The 14,744-nt window shown below is 36.8% G+C and overlaps 1 protein-coding gene across 1 annotated transcript in view; it reads left to right on the top strand.

Moving 5' to 3' along the window:
* LOC102230847 (glycine receptor subunit alpha-4-like) overlaps positions 1-12,317 on the top strand; it is a 66,276-nt gene extending 53,959 nt beyond the window's left edge. The window contains exons 6-9 of the mRNA XM_023329108.1: positions 4,013-4,150; positions 4,400-4,614; positions 5,415-5,564; positions 11,935-12,317. Of these exons, the coding sequence (XP_023184876.1) occupies positions 4,013-4,150; positions 4,400-4,614; positions 5,415-5,564; positions 11,935-12,225 (794 nt within the window). The 3' untranslated portion in view covers positions 12,226-12,317. The remainder of the gene's footprint in view (positions 1-4,012; positions 4,151-4,399; positions 4,615-5,414; positions 5,565-11,934) is intronic.
* The last annotated feature ends 2,427 nt before the right edge of the window (positions 12,318-14,744 follow it).

Raw genomic sequence — 14,744 nt, forward strand, 5'->3', positions numbered from 1 at the left:
TATTTTAGACTTTAACGCAAAGTCAGAATAAAAAAAAGAGAATGAAAGTAAATATGGAGGTTAACTCAAGTCAACAATGCAATGAAGGGTGAGAAGAACCAGTCAACTTGTTACAAAAGTAAGAGTCGTGTTACTTCAAAGTTATTTTAAGCTATATGTTCAGTTAGAATTAAAAAGTAAGAGCCTATAAAAATTACTAGAAGTTCTTTTTTTTTTAAGTTACTCAAGTAAATGTATGCAGTTACTAAAATCCTCTGTGATTAGGCACTTAAAATCCCATAAGATGAAGAAGGAGATAGAGGAGCATATATATTATTTTTAGCAGGCCTGGTGTTACAAAAAAAGATATATTTGTCTCCTACTTCAAACTCCACACTTACAGATCTGACACTCTTTACAGTTCCTATAAAATCAAAGAACAGGAAGTTGAGTTCTGGTTTAAAAATATAGCGGGACACGCAAACCCATTCCTTTCAGACATTCTTCAAAATGGGAAACATCAGAAAACGCACCATTCAAATACATGTTGATAACTTAGCAAATGGCAGCAGGAAAATAGCTAATATATTAAAATTATTTATGTTTTTGTTACTTAAAAGATTGAAACAGTTGGAACTGTTACAAACATGGTTAGACAAGGGAGAAATGAATGATTAATGATGTTTTCATACTATTTTACATACAACTGGAATGCTTAAATGTGGGATAATTTATACATTTGAAACATTTTCAAAGGTCACTGAATAAAATGGAATAAATGATATTCTCTCTTTTCAGTCTCTCCGTACCTTTAGCAGAGATAAGATCTGCCCTTATGAAACCAATTTCCAGGATATAAATAATAAAACTTTATTTCAGTGTCCCTTTTATTATTATGTGACTCACCGCAATGCCTAGAGGTGATTTAGTTCTTTATCACAGGGAATTTAAGCTTAGCAAAGGGTGAAACTGACAAAGAACCCGTGTCATAAAGTTATCTCTGCAGAAGGATGTTCCACAAATAAGGAGAGCTGGTGGTGTTTTATATTTTTATCTGATCCAATAACAATTTGTTTCGGTGTTTGTGGAACTGTCCTCCACAGTCTCCAATAAGCAACGTGATTTATTTCTGTAATTAACACAAGGACAAACAATTCAAAACAAAAATAGCACAACAGATGTGAACTTTACCCTGTATAGCTGTCATTATGACTTGGTCAAATTAAACTCTTTTATAAGAGGCCTCTAATTTTCTGGTCTGACTCCCATTTCATCCATTTCTCAACTCGTCTTTGTAAGGGTTCTGCTGTTCTAGTTCTGGAAAACTGAGACGTTTTCCTAATGATCAGTTGTTTCTCTTTAATCAATACTTATAGATTAGAATCAGTTCTTGTATTACTTTAGTTGCTTATATTAATTTTGTTCCTTTGGTTTTAGTTAATGAGTAGCAAAAATATACTGATTAACTGGTATTTGAGTCCTAATATTAATGACTCCAAGTTCTTGTCAGATTTTTATAGTAATTAAAGCTGATCTCAACTAAAATCCGAATTGTGCTGAATATACCAATATCTCTTTGTGGTTATAGAGCGAGAATGTTTTTACGCTTGAAACATTTAAATAAATTGATGATACTCTAGCTTAACAATGTAAATAAACAAAAGGTGAGATATTTTGTCCTCCAAGTGTATAAACTAAAGGGAGCATTGTGGATTTTAAAGGTGTGTGAGTGTGTTTTGGTTTGAGTTACTGTATCACTTTCTGCTGCCATTAGAGGAGAGGTAATCATTTCTGATTAAAGGCCCAGTGAGAATACTTGGCCTTGTGTTGACAAGTGCTAGTATACCACCCAAGGGTGCAATCACCTTGGCTGGAGCCTAATATTGAGAGGACATTATAGGTTTTACTGTCACTACTGAAAATGTGCCTACACCATCTGTTCAAGTGGGAAAAAAAGGTGTAATCATCCAGATTTCAGGAAGCCAAGGCCAATCTTCTTCTTGGCCTTTTCATGCCACTGGCTTATATAGATATATAAAAAGCTCCAAGCATGGGATTTTTTCCTATTCTGACACATCAAAGCTCCAAATACACAGCTTATAAGACATTCTCCTGCCTTGAGCTGTTAGAGTTCAGTAACCTTAAACCTACTTTCTATCTGCAATGATCGATGAAAAGGATAGAAGAGAGACTGAGACGGTGGCTGTGAAGCGTTTCACTTGATGAATGGCTTTTAAACATAAGAAAGTGGACGGCATGCGACGGCTGGACCTCGCTTCACTATCCCAGACATTCTGGCTCAGGACTTTCTTTTAGTCTGCTACGTGAGTCGGTCATGTTTGCCAAACCTTCCGGTTGTAATTGACAGAAGCAAAGCAGACCGTTGTATTGTTTTAGGAAGGCATTGGCATTCTCCTCGGTTGTTGTGCGAGGAGGTGTGAATGACAGTTCTTCTCAAGAACAAAATAAGTGTGTTTTTGTGGAAGTGTTTCTCAGACGTGAGGTACAGAGTTGGATGTAGCATCTTGAATAATTGATGTCTTTGCAGCTCAGGCCCTGAAGGTTCCCAGTAGATGTAAGTATTGTTCAGATGCTCAAGGAAGTCTGCGGTGTTTCATGCTGCATGTATTTTTGCCATAACAAAAATGCACAGTTCTGAAAACATATAACATCGTAAATAAATGCGTATCAACAAGTACCGCATATCCTTGCGTTTTGCGGTTTGTTAGCAGAATGCAGGATACTTTTTTTTTGGCCAGTGTTCTGCATAAGAACCTCAAAATTAATTATTTTATTGTTTAAACATGCAAGGTGAAATTTCAGGTGAAAGCTTAAAGCAAAACTATATAATTTGAAAATTTACATTTGTTGGTTCCATTTTTTCCATAAACTATATTTAAGAAATAATGAAATACTCAAAATGTTACATATTTCTACTGAATCTTTGTTTTGATTCGTAAAACTGACTTAAAATTTCTTACAAATGAATTAGAAAGAACTTCTTGAATTTAATATTGAAGTGTTAATTAGTATGTTGTAGTAAATACATTATTTATCTATTTGAGCTGAAAAGTATTCATGCTTCTGGCAAATTTTGGTTTAGAGTAGTTTGATTTATCAACAAATTTATTCTTATTGGAAGTAATATTAAGATCTTTAATGAGCTTTAAAAATCTTAATATTTTATTTAGCACTTTAGCTAATTTTGACAATGTTTAACACACTTAGCTTCTCCTAGGTTAATGCTTCCAGATAAATTCTGAAGCACTAATTTACTTAGCAGTTAGTTTTAAAGGAAATCTGAAGAGTCTTCTGGCTGAAGATTATTATTGTGTGTCACTCTTATTAAGGTCATGACATGCTAACAGCTCAATTTCAAAAATATTTCACAGGAACTACTTTTATATTAAGTCTACTTGTTCTCTTACATTTCTCACTAAATCAGTGCAGTTCTTCTTGGAGATCACTTTAACCTATTTTGTAATCTTAGAACAGTGGTGGTCAACACACCTGAATTAAATGTTCATTAGTGGACCTCTGCAACTATGCAGCCCATGTAGCAGCAGGGTCATTAACGGTGGTTGGGGAGGATTTCTGCAGCTAATTAAGAGATATAAACTGTCAGAAATGCAGATAAAGCGGTAGTTATTGCAACCATCTCTTCTTTTAATATGGCCATCATTGGTACCAGACTTAAAGGTCAAACCTGGTGAAAAACCTTCAATTTTCAATGTCAGAGGGTTTCCAGTTGCCTCTCCAGACCTTGGAAAATCCAGTGGTAATGGAAAATCATGGGGCAACACAGTCTGCAAGACAGCAACCCTTCTCTTGTCTGTCTTCTCTGTTTACTGAGTTGTGTCTGGTTAGATAACCAGTACTGTCAGAAGGATGGATAATGTTGAGCTGTGTTGTTTTAGTAGGTGCACTTACTTAAGAACATGGACATATTTATTTCCTCATAAAGAGAAAAACAGTTCTCTCTGGACTGAATATCGTCTGTGTCTGCTTTATGTCCTATTTTCCTCTTTCACAGTCGGTTACACCATGAATGACCTGATCTTTGAGTGGCTGTCTGACAACCCTGTTCAAGTGGCTGATGATCTCACACTCCCACAGTTTGTGCTGAAAGAAGAAAAGGACTTGGGTTACTGCACTAAGCACTACAACACAGGTGAATGAATGAATTCCACTTAAAGTCTCAAAAAAGCAATGACCCAGTAAAAGCCTAGTGTGCATCTCCTTTAATACATTCTGCACTGATATGGTTACATTGACTGTAGGAGATTTATTTTGCTTACCATTTTTAGCTTTTTTGATGTTACAAGCAACAACTTCAGTGTACTTTGTGTAAAAAAAAAACAAAAAAAAAAAGCACGAAGAGCCATATGTCTGAGTTTAATATTTCATGCTGTTCCCTCAGGTAAATTCACCTGCATTGAGGTGAAGTTCCACCTAGAACGGCAGATGGGTTACTACTTGATCCAGATGTACATCCCTTCGCTCCTCATCGTTATTCTGTCCTGGGTGTCCTTTTGGATAAACATGGACGCTGCGCCAGCCAGAGTTGGTCTGGGTATCACCACAGTGCTGACGATGACCACACAGAGCTCTGGTTCTAGAGCTTCTCTGCCGAAGGTAAGCCTGCAAGACTGGCTATATTTCTACTGGTTTCTGGTTAAAATACATGAAAGTAGCCTGAGATATCAAGACAAACTTGGATGGAATCACAGTAATGCAGACAAAAGCAGCACAACTCGAAACAAAATGAAAAATTAGCTCCACTATTAGCGGATTAACTGGTTGTGACTGTATCTTAAAGCAAGTTAATCTATTTGGTGTAGCGTTTGGTTTGGCTCTATTATTTCCTGATTATACCAGAAACAGCTCAGAGAGAAATCAGCAGAAACTTAATCTCAGCTACATACTTGTAAAAATAGCTGTACGTTTGATTTAAGAAACAAAAGTATGTTGTTAAATCATTCAGAGAAAGATTTACTTTGGCGTGACAAACTTTGAAGGATTTAGTCATAATTTTGCATGATTTAGATCCTGTTAAGAGATGATGACAGAAAATCACAATGGATGCAGAATTTCCTTTTTCTCTGTTCCAGTGCTTGCTTCTTTAACAGCCAGTAAATTGCTGCCTAATTAAGTGAAGCCTCTATGCATTGCTCCAGTATTACTGATGTGCTTTGGCATGTCGTCTTTTATGAATGACACAGCTGGGGCACTCCCCGAGTCTTGGCCGTGACCTGTCTGATCGCTACGTTTCAGCTGCCCACAACTCACTGACTCATTTCAATTCTAGGTCATCCCAGACATGAGATTCGGTGCAACCCACAGCTGAAAAACGGGTGGACTGTGAACCACCCACAAATTTTCCTGCAGCCTTATTGATTGGCTCTTGATTACCCTGTCGTGTTTCCTGTTCTCAGGTGTCCTATGTGAAGGCCATTGACATATGGATGGCAGTGTGCCTTCTGTTTGTGTTCGCCGCCTTGCTGGAGTATGCAGCCGTCAACTTTGTCTCGAGGCAACACAAGGAGTTCATCAGGCTGAGGAAAAAGCAACGGCAGCAGAGAATAGTAAGTGTAAATTGTGCAGGAACACAGACAGCTGAAGGATGTCTCCAGGAAATAAAACATTCAAGCCATCACCAGATGCAGCTGATTCCTAAAAAGTAGGCACAAGATAAACCACACACATTCAGCAGGACAACACCTTGTCAGCTCCTATAAAGTTGACTTATGCCTCTTGTTATTGTGGCATGCTATGTATCCTGGACCTGACAACATCAACACGCTACAGCTGGCTGTCATATTACATGAGGAAGATCTGCTCATCTCAGCGCGGCTCATTTTCATGTTGAGCACTGACCTGTGAGGAGCTTCGAGAATCTTTATTTTTGTCACGCCATTTGAAACAGAGAAACAACCTTTCCATGACTAGAAACTGGGATGCAGTGGTTCCACTACACAGCTTTATACATTTAAATATTGAATATTCATAAGCCGTTAGTATCTTATTTGCGGTATTTAATGTCAGACTTTTGTAGAAGAACCCTGTTTTAAAGGTTTACACTCATTTGTAGCATTCGTCACTTAATGGCCACAAAAGATTAAAAAACTGTTTTTAGAATGGTTTGAAAATTGATTTAAATCAATTAGTGGTTCAATGTAAAAGAAAAAAGTACAACTCAGCCATAAATCTCCAATTGGTGCATCTGTTACCACTTTATAAATTTGGTGCAACTTAAGATTTGAGTATATTTTCATCATCTTTCTTCCCCACTTTTGCATTGTTGTTGTGTTACTTTCATCCTGTTTTATTTGTCTAGCTTTTTAATTAGATTAGTTTCTTCATGCTCTTAGTTTATGCTTTAAATGTTGAAACACCAAGTAGCTGCAGTTGTAGATATTAGGTGTTTTGTTGTAACATTTCCATTAAATGTTTTAGTTTTGAGTAAGGCCTCATTTTTCACACAACAATACGCCTACCATAGTGGATCCAGCTTAAAGACAGATAAGTAACAAACACTTATTTTTCCATAGACAAGACATCTTGACAATCCCATTAAATGCCTTCGAGAGTGGGCAGCCTCAGACGTGTTCTCTGTAAATGTAGAAGAGTTTACTGGGCAGTCTGCCATCCACCATCAATACAAAGGAGAGAAAGTAGTGGTCTTTCAGGGAAAAAGATGTTTGATGTTGACATCAGTAGCACAATTACTCCCCCAGAGACATTTGAGGTCACAAACTATCCATCTGAGAGGTATCGACACGTGACCCGATTAGTTATACTCGAGAGAAGTTGTGAATTAAGTGGAGAGTACAAAACCAGACAAACATAGGGTTAACTAAAGATTCTGTCTTGCCTTGTTCTTTAGAAATAAATCAAATATTTAGCAATCTGATTGGCTGACATAGGTTTTAGCATTGCTCTACACTGCCCCCTGTGGGTTTGGCATGTTTAAAACAACACCCAGATCCCAGATTTGTGCAGGTTCATGTGGATGAAAATTCAATATATTTTTTTAACAATGTGGCGGAAATATTAGTACTTATAAAAACCTGGTTAAGTGTGTACAAGGCCTCAGATATTACACTGAATCATCGCCTTTTTTGTATCTGCTGTTGTGAGTTAAAATTTGCAAACCAGACGCCACTTAAACTGAATAACTAAATTAAAGTTCAAGTCAAAGCGGTAACGTTTCCCCCCCTCTTATGTTTTTATTTTCTTTTTCGATGAAGGCGACTGGCAGTAGGGCTGCAAGCGTTGAGTCTTTGCGGAAACCCAATGACATTCCTGGTAACAACTCAGCCTACAGAAATCTGAGTCAGCATTGCAGCGCCTGTGCAAGGGTAAAAAAAAACGAATGAAGCCCGTGTCAACCCTGACCTTCCAACCCAATTTCTGTCCGTGCCTCCCAGCCACCCAAATTGATTGTGTTGTGAAAGTTTTACCTCAAACGTGAATTTCCCCTGCCGTATTTCTCACAACCAAACCCACGTCCATTTTCATGAACCCTTTGCTGCTCACCTTCTGATCCTGCATATCTGTATTTTACTAACCTCAAATTTCTTCCCCTTATTGTCCCTGTTGTGTTTCTTCTTAAAATAGGTTAGACTTCTTCTTGCTCTCTTTCTTATTTTTCTTAAACCTTTCAAAGAATTGTAGCATTAACTGAGACAGCTGTTTCTCTTGCTCGTTTGCTGTTTTTGTGTTATCTCTATACTGAAAACATAGAAAGCTTAAATTAGTACTGTATTCCTGAAGCTTTATGGAAAGTAATTGGGTCATTCTCTGAATTTGGTGCATTTTGTGTCTCAGTTTTATCTCAAAGGTTTTCATATAATACAAACCACATTTTCTGAGAAAATCAAGAAATGGAAATATCCATGTGTCTTGATAATGTAACATGCAAATATATTTGAAAAATTTTATGGGTTGTTGAAGAGTAGAAGTCAGCCAAAGGTGCATGTCCCCACTGACCATGTTCATTTTTCAATGAATATAAAACAAATAAAAATAGCCAGTAACTGCAAGTTATTTCTGCTAATCTAACAATTTTTAGGTATACTTTAACCTAAATAAAATAACTGTTGTTAAGTCAGTCGGCATGTTCAAACCCGTTACTTGATACATTGTTATGATTTTTTTATAATAGCAAATATTAAATAAAGATTTTTTGGACTATATGTAAAGTTGAAAGAATGATTCAAAAACATAAAAAAGCCTGATTTAATGTTTATTTAAAAGTGTATTTTTATGACCTATGAAAAGCGCTTTTACATCAAGTTGCCATATTCTACTTGTCAGTCTAATTATTATGATTCAGAATCAAACAAAATATACTTACAATTAGTTATTGTAATCAAGGGACAGGTGATTACATAGGAACTGGAAGAACTTGTTTAATCATGTTATGGAGTTATACTCATAAAGGAATCAAATTGTCCCGTTATGGGGTTGAATTTAAAGCAACCCAAGTAACAAAGAAATTTGTAATACTGTTTGGGATTTTATGCATAAAGTGGGGAAACACATTTTCTTGGAGGTTCAAAGAGTCTTTCAATAGATGCAATGTTCAAAAACACAATTTTTTGTGGTATATTTTTAAGTAACCTGAGAGCCCAAAATGTACCGAATTCAGAAAATCACCCAATTATAACACTACAATATATTATAGTAGTGTTAGATACTTTACATTGATGATGATGTCATGGCTTTGGAAGCTCATAATAGGTTAATTCACAACATCTGAATTAAATAAAGGCAAACCCACAGATACATTTTATAACAATAATTTAAACATCAGGACTGCAACTATTATTTTAGTAATTGATTACTCTATTGATTATTCTGATAAAAATTGGCCAATTTGGTAGATTTTTCATTGAACCACTGAAGTGGCTTACAAAATATTTTAAATGCATTAAAACATGCAAATAATTTAATTCTTATTTTAAATAAGAAACATTATTTCATTTATTCCTCTAATGGAATAACATAATTTTAGTGTACGCTTGATCATTTGTTGCCAATGATGCATCAAAACACTGTCTACTGACTGGTTGATTATTTATTTTAATTAATAAATGGGTGGCAGAAAGGAGTTTTTGTTTTTATTTTATTACAGAATCTGAACCAGGTGAAGCTAAAAATGCCACTTGAAGAGTTCTGAGTTGAACATATTTACAAATAAAGAAAGTTTTTCATTTTAAATGCAATTTGTGTCATAAGGTGCGGTGTGAGGTGGTGAGGCAGACACGGTGGAACCAGGTTGTAGTGAAAAATTATGATATTTAATCATGAGAATCCAACAAAAGTCCAAAAACCAGGCAGCACTGCAGAGCGGAAAACAGGGCTCAACACAGGTAGCACTAGCTACATGAATGGACATGAATGGAAAAACACACGACTGACTGCTGGTAGACAAAGACACAGACACACAGGTAACACTAAATACACAGGAGGTAATCAGGGAATGAGAAACACCTGGGAGTAATTGAGGGGAGACAAGACAACGAAGAGACTCAAGGACACCGAAAACACAGAAAAACACAGATCACAACAATTTGTGTACCGTTTAAGTTTAATTACTGCTCTGACTGTGTTGTTCTTTCAACAAATGGTCATTTGCTAAGTTTGTAAACTCCAGGGAATGATTAATTGATCACTAAATTATTCCAATAATCAATTAATCATGATTAATTTGATTAATCATGTCGGCCCTAAGAACACTTCTTCCCTGTGTGACATAACAAAAGCTGCAAAAGAAATCAACCAGGATATTGGGGGAAAAGTCTGTTTTATCCTTCAGCGTAATTTCCAGGAGCCTAAAGGTGCCATCTGCACTTTCCCAATACTTATGTGCATTAATATGTTCAGGAAAGAAATAGCATCTGGTTCCCAGAGAGGAAAATATGTTGGTGTTGTTGCTGCTGTGAGAACGGAGCTCAGATTACGAGCAATAATTATCTTTGGAGGACTGTACTCTTAGATCCTAGCACATGACATACTGTATCATTTAAGAAAGAGTAGGAGGAATAATTAAGCTGTGCTAGAGGAGCAACAACTCCCTATAGCTTGGCTGCGTGGTGCAATTTGTCTTTTGGATTTCATACAGTAACTATAAAGTAATTCATAACTACTCTACTGTGATAGAATGAACTCTATATGAAGTTAAATTAGCAGATTTGTCTAAACTCTAGAGCTCGGAGTGGTCAGTTATAGGGAAATTGACTTAAAGACAAATGTATCTCTTTAAATAGAGTAGAGTCAGTTTTCATACACATTAGTAGCATAATATCTGACGGGAGCTTTCAGTGTCTCTGTTCCGAGTACGTCCTGAATTTGGCAGCTGTCAGTGTTGGTGAGAGAGAAATGAAGAGTTGAAACGGTCGGATCAAAGCTTTCAGAGGTCTTCACACTGACTGCTAATCATCCAATTTAGATCACACATCTTCACTTCCTCCCGTTAAACTGGATCTCCGCAAGTGTCAGAGAGGCTGTCAGAGTTAAGCTGCGTGTCTATAAATATTCACTTCAAAGGGCAGAAACAATGTTTCGTTCACTGTAAAAATATCTGTCTTTATTTTTAAAAAGCATGAAAGCAAAAGTGGAATCATTGCCTTGTGCTTTCTAAAACATTTATAAGATCAGTCATTAGAAGACTTTGTAAACATCTGCACGGGATATTGAGGAAGATGAGCTTTGAATATTGCGTTTCTAATTAAAGTTTAGGGTCTCAAACTCATTTGGCAATGTTTTTGTTGTCAGTTTTTTCCTCTAGCATGTATAAAAACAAGTTGTTTAAAAACAGACCATCAATTAATACACTTAATTACAAAACCGAACAAATCCAATAAAATAGATGTGCTGAAATAAGAAGATGCCACAGATTAGCTGGTCAAACTGAACTCAAAATAAAAAAAATGTTTGACTAAATGGACCCAGTCTTATCAAGTGAACTTCTGCTGTAGAATTGGGAGATTACCACTGCAAAGACCACTCTGTCATTTAAAGTAAACTTTGACTGATCTAAGGCTTTGTTCACACAGCAGGCAAATGCGATCCATATCCGACTTTTTTATGTCAATCTCAACGGCCCAATTCTGATCCTTTCACCTCCAAAAATCCGATCTGTGCCACTCCCATATGTGGCACTCGATAGTTTTCAAAGTATTTGCAGTCAGAACGGTCATGTCACATTTTATCTGACTTTTACATCATTGATGTTAGACATGCTTTATAACGGTGCATTCACACCAAATGCAAAATCGTGTCCAAAGCTTCAAGTCCACTTGACATTTTGCTCAACACCTAGTGTTTCGCACGCCTGATTTACATTCAAAGTCTATATTGAGGTCACGTAAGAGGGCACGTAAGATGTGTAAAAATCGCTCTAGCCGCTGTTTCTATTGCCGGCCTATTTGTCGGATGTGCTTGACGCATCAAACGCTCAAAATACTCCAAACACTTTAAAATTGCACCGTGCTAGATGCAAGAAATGCACCGCGACGTACCTCCACATAGACTTTGAATGTAAGCTAGACACGGAAATCTTGTTTGGTGTGAACGCACCATAATTCTGCACAGGACGAAGCCAGACATGGTCAATTCAAACATAAGCAATGGTTGAAGAAAGCAACCTTTATTTTTTGTTAGCTTCCTTTGCAACAATACTGTCTACTCTCGTTCAGCAACTTTAAAATTGCTGTGTGGCATCTGTGTTTTTATTTTGCACATTTGAATTGCTAAACTGTTTATATTTGTCACTTTTCAGAGTGTTTTTTTTTAATTATTATTATTTACAGAAAATGCCTTCACACCAATTTTTACTGCTACAGTTTTGAGCAACTTGTCTCCAGGTACATCTGGTAATCCCCTGAGTTAAAAATACGGAGAGAAAAACCACTAAAAATGCTTTTTCTCCTGTTTGTGCTCTGACAGGAGGAGGAACTCATGCGGGAGAGCCGAGGATTTTACTTCCGTGGTTATGGACTCGGTCACTACCTGCAAGCCAAAGACGGGACCGCCGTGGAAGGGCCCACGGTGTTCTCCCGTTTGCCCCCAGTCACTATATACGACGGTGAAGTCCTTCACAAGCGTTTCGTTGACCGGGCCAAACGGATCGACACCATATCCAGAGCCGTCTTTCCCTTGAGCTTTCTCATATTCAACATCTTCTACTGGGTCACCTACAAAGTGCTGCGACACGAGGACATCCATGCAAACTTGTAAAACGCTTTCTGCTGACATTATGTTAATGTTTTTTTCTCAGAACCAAAACTGCCTGTTTGACCCATTACAGTGAGTAAAAAAAAAAAAAAAAAGAAGTATGAAGAAGGCATCACGGCTTCTCAAAGCCAGAACTAAAAATGACAAAAACTTTGTGCTCAGGTGCGTCTTCAGGATCTCAGACGTGAAAAGGAAGGAGTGGCTTCTCGCTGGTGTTACCGGTCACCTTCTCGTACGTGTGTTTGTTCGAGTCGCTTGGATCAATCAAAATGGCGCTAACAGCTGTGGGTTTTATTTCAAATGATGGTTCAAGAATTTAGAAAAGTTGATCCTGGCTGAATGAGAGATGCTGACTTGAATTTTGACACTACGCAGCTTTAAATGAATGTTTTTGACAATTAAAAGTTAAAGGAAAATTTTTTTACAACTTTAGATTATCACATTGGTATATGGGTGATGGGGACTTTGATATTTATGAATATTCAGTAAGTGATGATAATTCGATTTAAAGTATGTGATCAGTAGATTATGTATGTATGTATGTAAAACAGTGTATTAAAATGTATATAAACAAAGCTGTTCAACTGCTCAAAGCACAAATATGTATTTCCTTTTGTCAAAATTTAAATAAATTGTTATTCTGCCAGGAAACAAGATAAGATTTCACTTCTCTTTAATCAAAATATTAGGTGATTACTTAAAAAAAGAAGAGTGCATTAGAAACTCAGTCACATCCCGACTGCGTGACGCACAATTACTTTCCTATTTCAGCCCACTAATAGCTCCCATCAGCCCAAAATTCCCAAGAGGGCACATAGCTTAAAGTAAAAGTAGAAACTAAATCCTGAAATGCAAATATTACAGAAATCAGGTAGTCGGTTCGAATCTGCAGCTCAGAAATTTGTGTGTACAGTTTATATGTGACAGAGCTCTTGTTACATGGGATGGATGAGAGCTGCTTGTTTATTTTCCAGTGTCAGGGGAGGATTTGAGGGTGTGGGAATGTAAGGGTGAGGTGGGGAGAGGAGGGAGGGAGGACCAATGGGTTTTTTAATGGGAAATCAGAGGGTTGTTTTATCAACTAATGAGTTTGAAAAGGGCTTGGTGTTCCACTGCTAATGACAATGAATTGAGAGAGGCAGCTGGAGCCGACTGTCCTTTTCTCTACAGCCCTAATCAACTCCTCTGTATTGTTTGGCTCCCCTGTCAATGAGAAAGAGTGTGTTTAAATCTGTCACTCCACATGTATATGTTTAGTGTGTTGTGAGCTCGTACTTTATTTTTACATTCTACTAAAAATCCTGGATTCTGCTAATTCAATTGTGAACTCTCTCTCTTATAATTCATTTGGGATTTTATGTGATGGATCAACATAAATCAGACCATTTTGAAGCTTAATGAAAATTACATGTGGATTTTGCAAATAAAAAGGTCTGTGAAGGCCTCAGAGGATTTTTAGAGAACATTAGTGTACAGAAAGGATCATGAAGTTCAAGCAATACACCAGATCAGTCAGGAATGAGCTTAAAAGGGGACTATCAGGAAAAATTCACATTTAATGCTGCCATTTGAGTTTCTACTGCTTCTAAAAACAACCCATCTGTTGTTAGTTTTTTTTTTTTGGTGTTTGGAAAATGAGCCGTTTCAAAAACCTCACATTCAATGGGCACTGCACCGTTACCTAGCAACCCCAGCTGATTCCAGCTCACTTGGTCAACTTTACAATGGCTACTGGAAAAGACAAGTGTTTTGTTGTTGACTTACCAGTCAGAAACCGCTTGCTGCATTTTGTTGGTTGTGCAGGAGGTTCTACTTCTGCTTTTCAAATATGTACAGTTGTATAATTACTACTGTAACTGTTGAGTATGAGGCGTGACCAGCAGCAGCTATTTTGGATTTAAAGTGACAAGAGGCACCTAAAACAGCTCATACTGAAATGAGCCCAGTAACATCTCATTATCTAAGAATGATTTTGTGTAAAAAAAAATTTAATGGACATGTTTTAACCCATAAACCTATCCTAGCCTATTCAAGGAAGCATAATAGGTCACCTTTACACAATTCACAGAGAATAGCTCATTCGACAATCTGAAAATGGACTTTGTCTGGAAAGACTTAAGAATTGATGCTCTCCATCTAATCTGACTTAGTTTGTGCTACTTTCCAAAATGAATATTTTTTATCGATTTACAAATCGATAAAAATCCTGCTGTATCTTTTTAGATTTTTCTTTGTTGACAAATATTAAAAGTTGTGGAGTCTTGTTCTGCCACTTCACAGTTACATCGTACTTTATTTGTTTCTATCACAAACTCAGAGTAAAATACATTGCATTCGAGATAGAATGATTTATCTTACTGCCTATGATACAGTAGCTTAATAATAAATATCCCTGATATTCGTCCTTTACAGCTTAAGTAGATTTCTCAAACAGAATGTGTGTGAAGGGATGGAAATATCTAAAATATTGACTGCAGCACATCACTGGCACTGGTTCCCCCACATTTTAATCCCCAACTCGA

The sequence above is a fragment of the Xiphophorus maculatus genome, chromosome 23 (genome assembly GCF_002775205.1).
Source record: "Xiphophorus maculatus strain JP 163 A chromosome 23, X_maculatus-5.0-male, whole genome shotgun sequence".
NCBI lineage: Eukaryota > Metazoa > Chordata > Actinopteri > Cyprinodontiformes > Poeciliidae > Xiphophorus > Xiphophorus maculatus.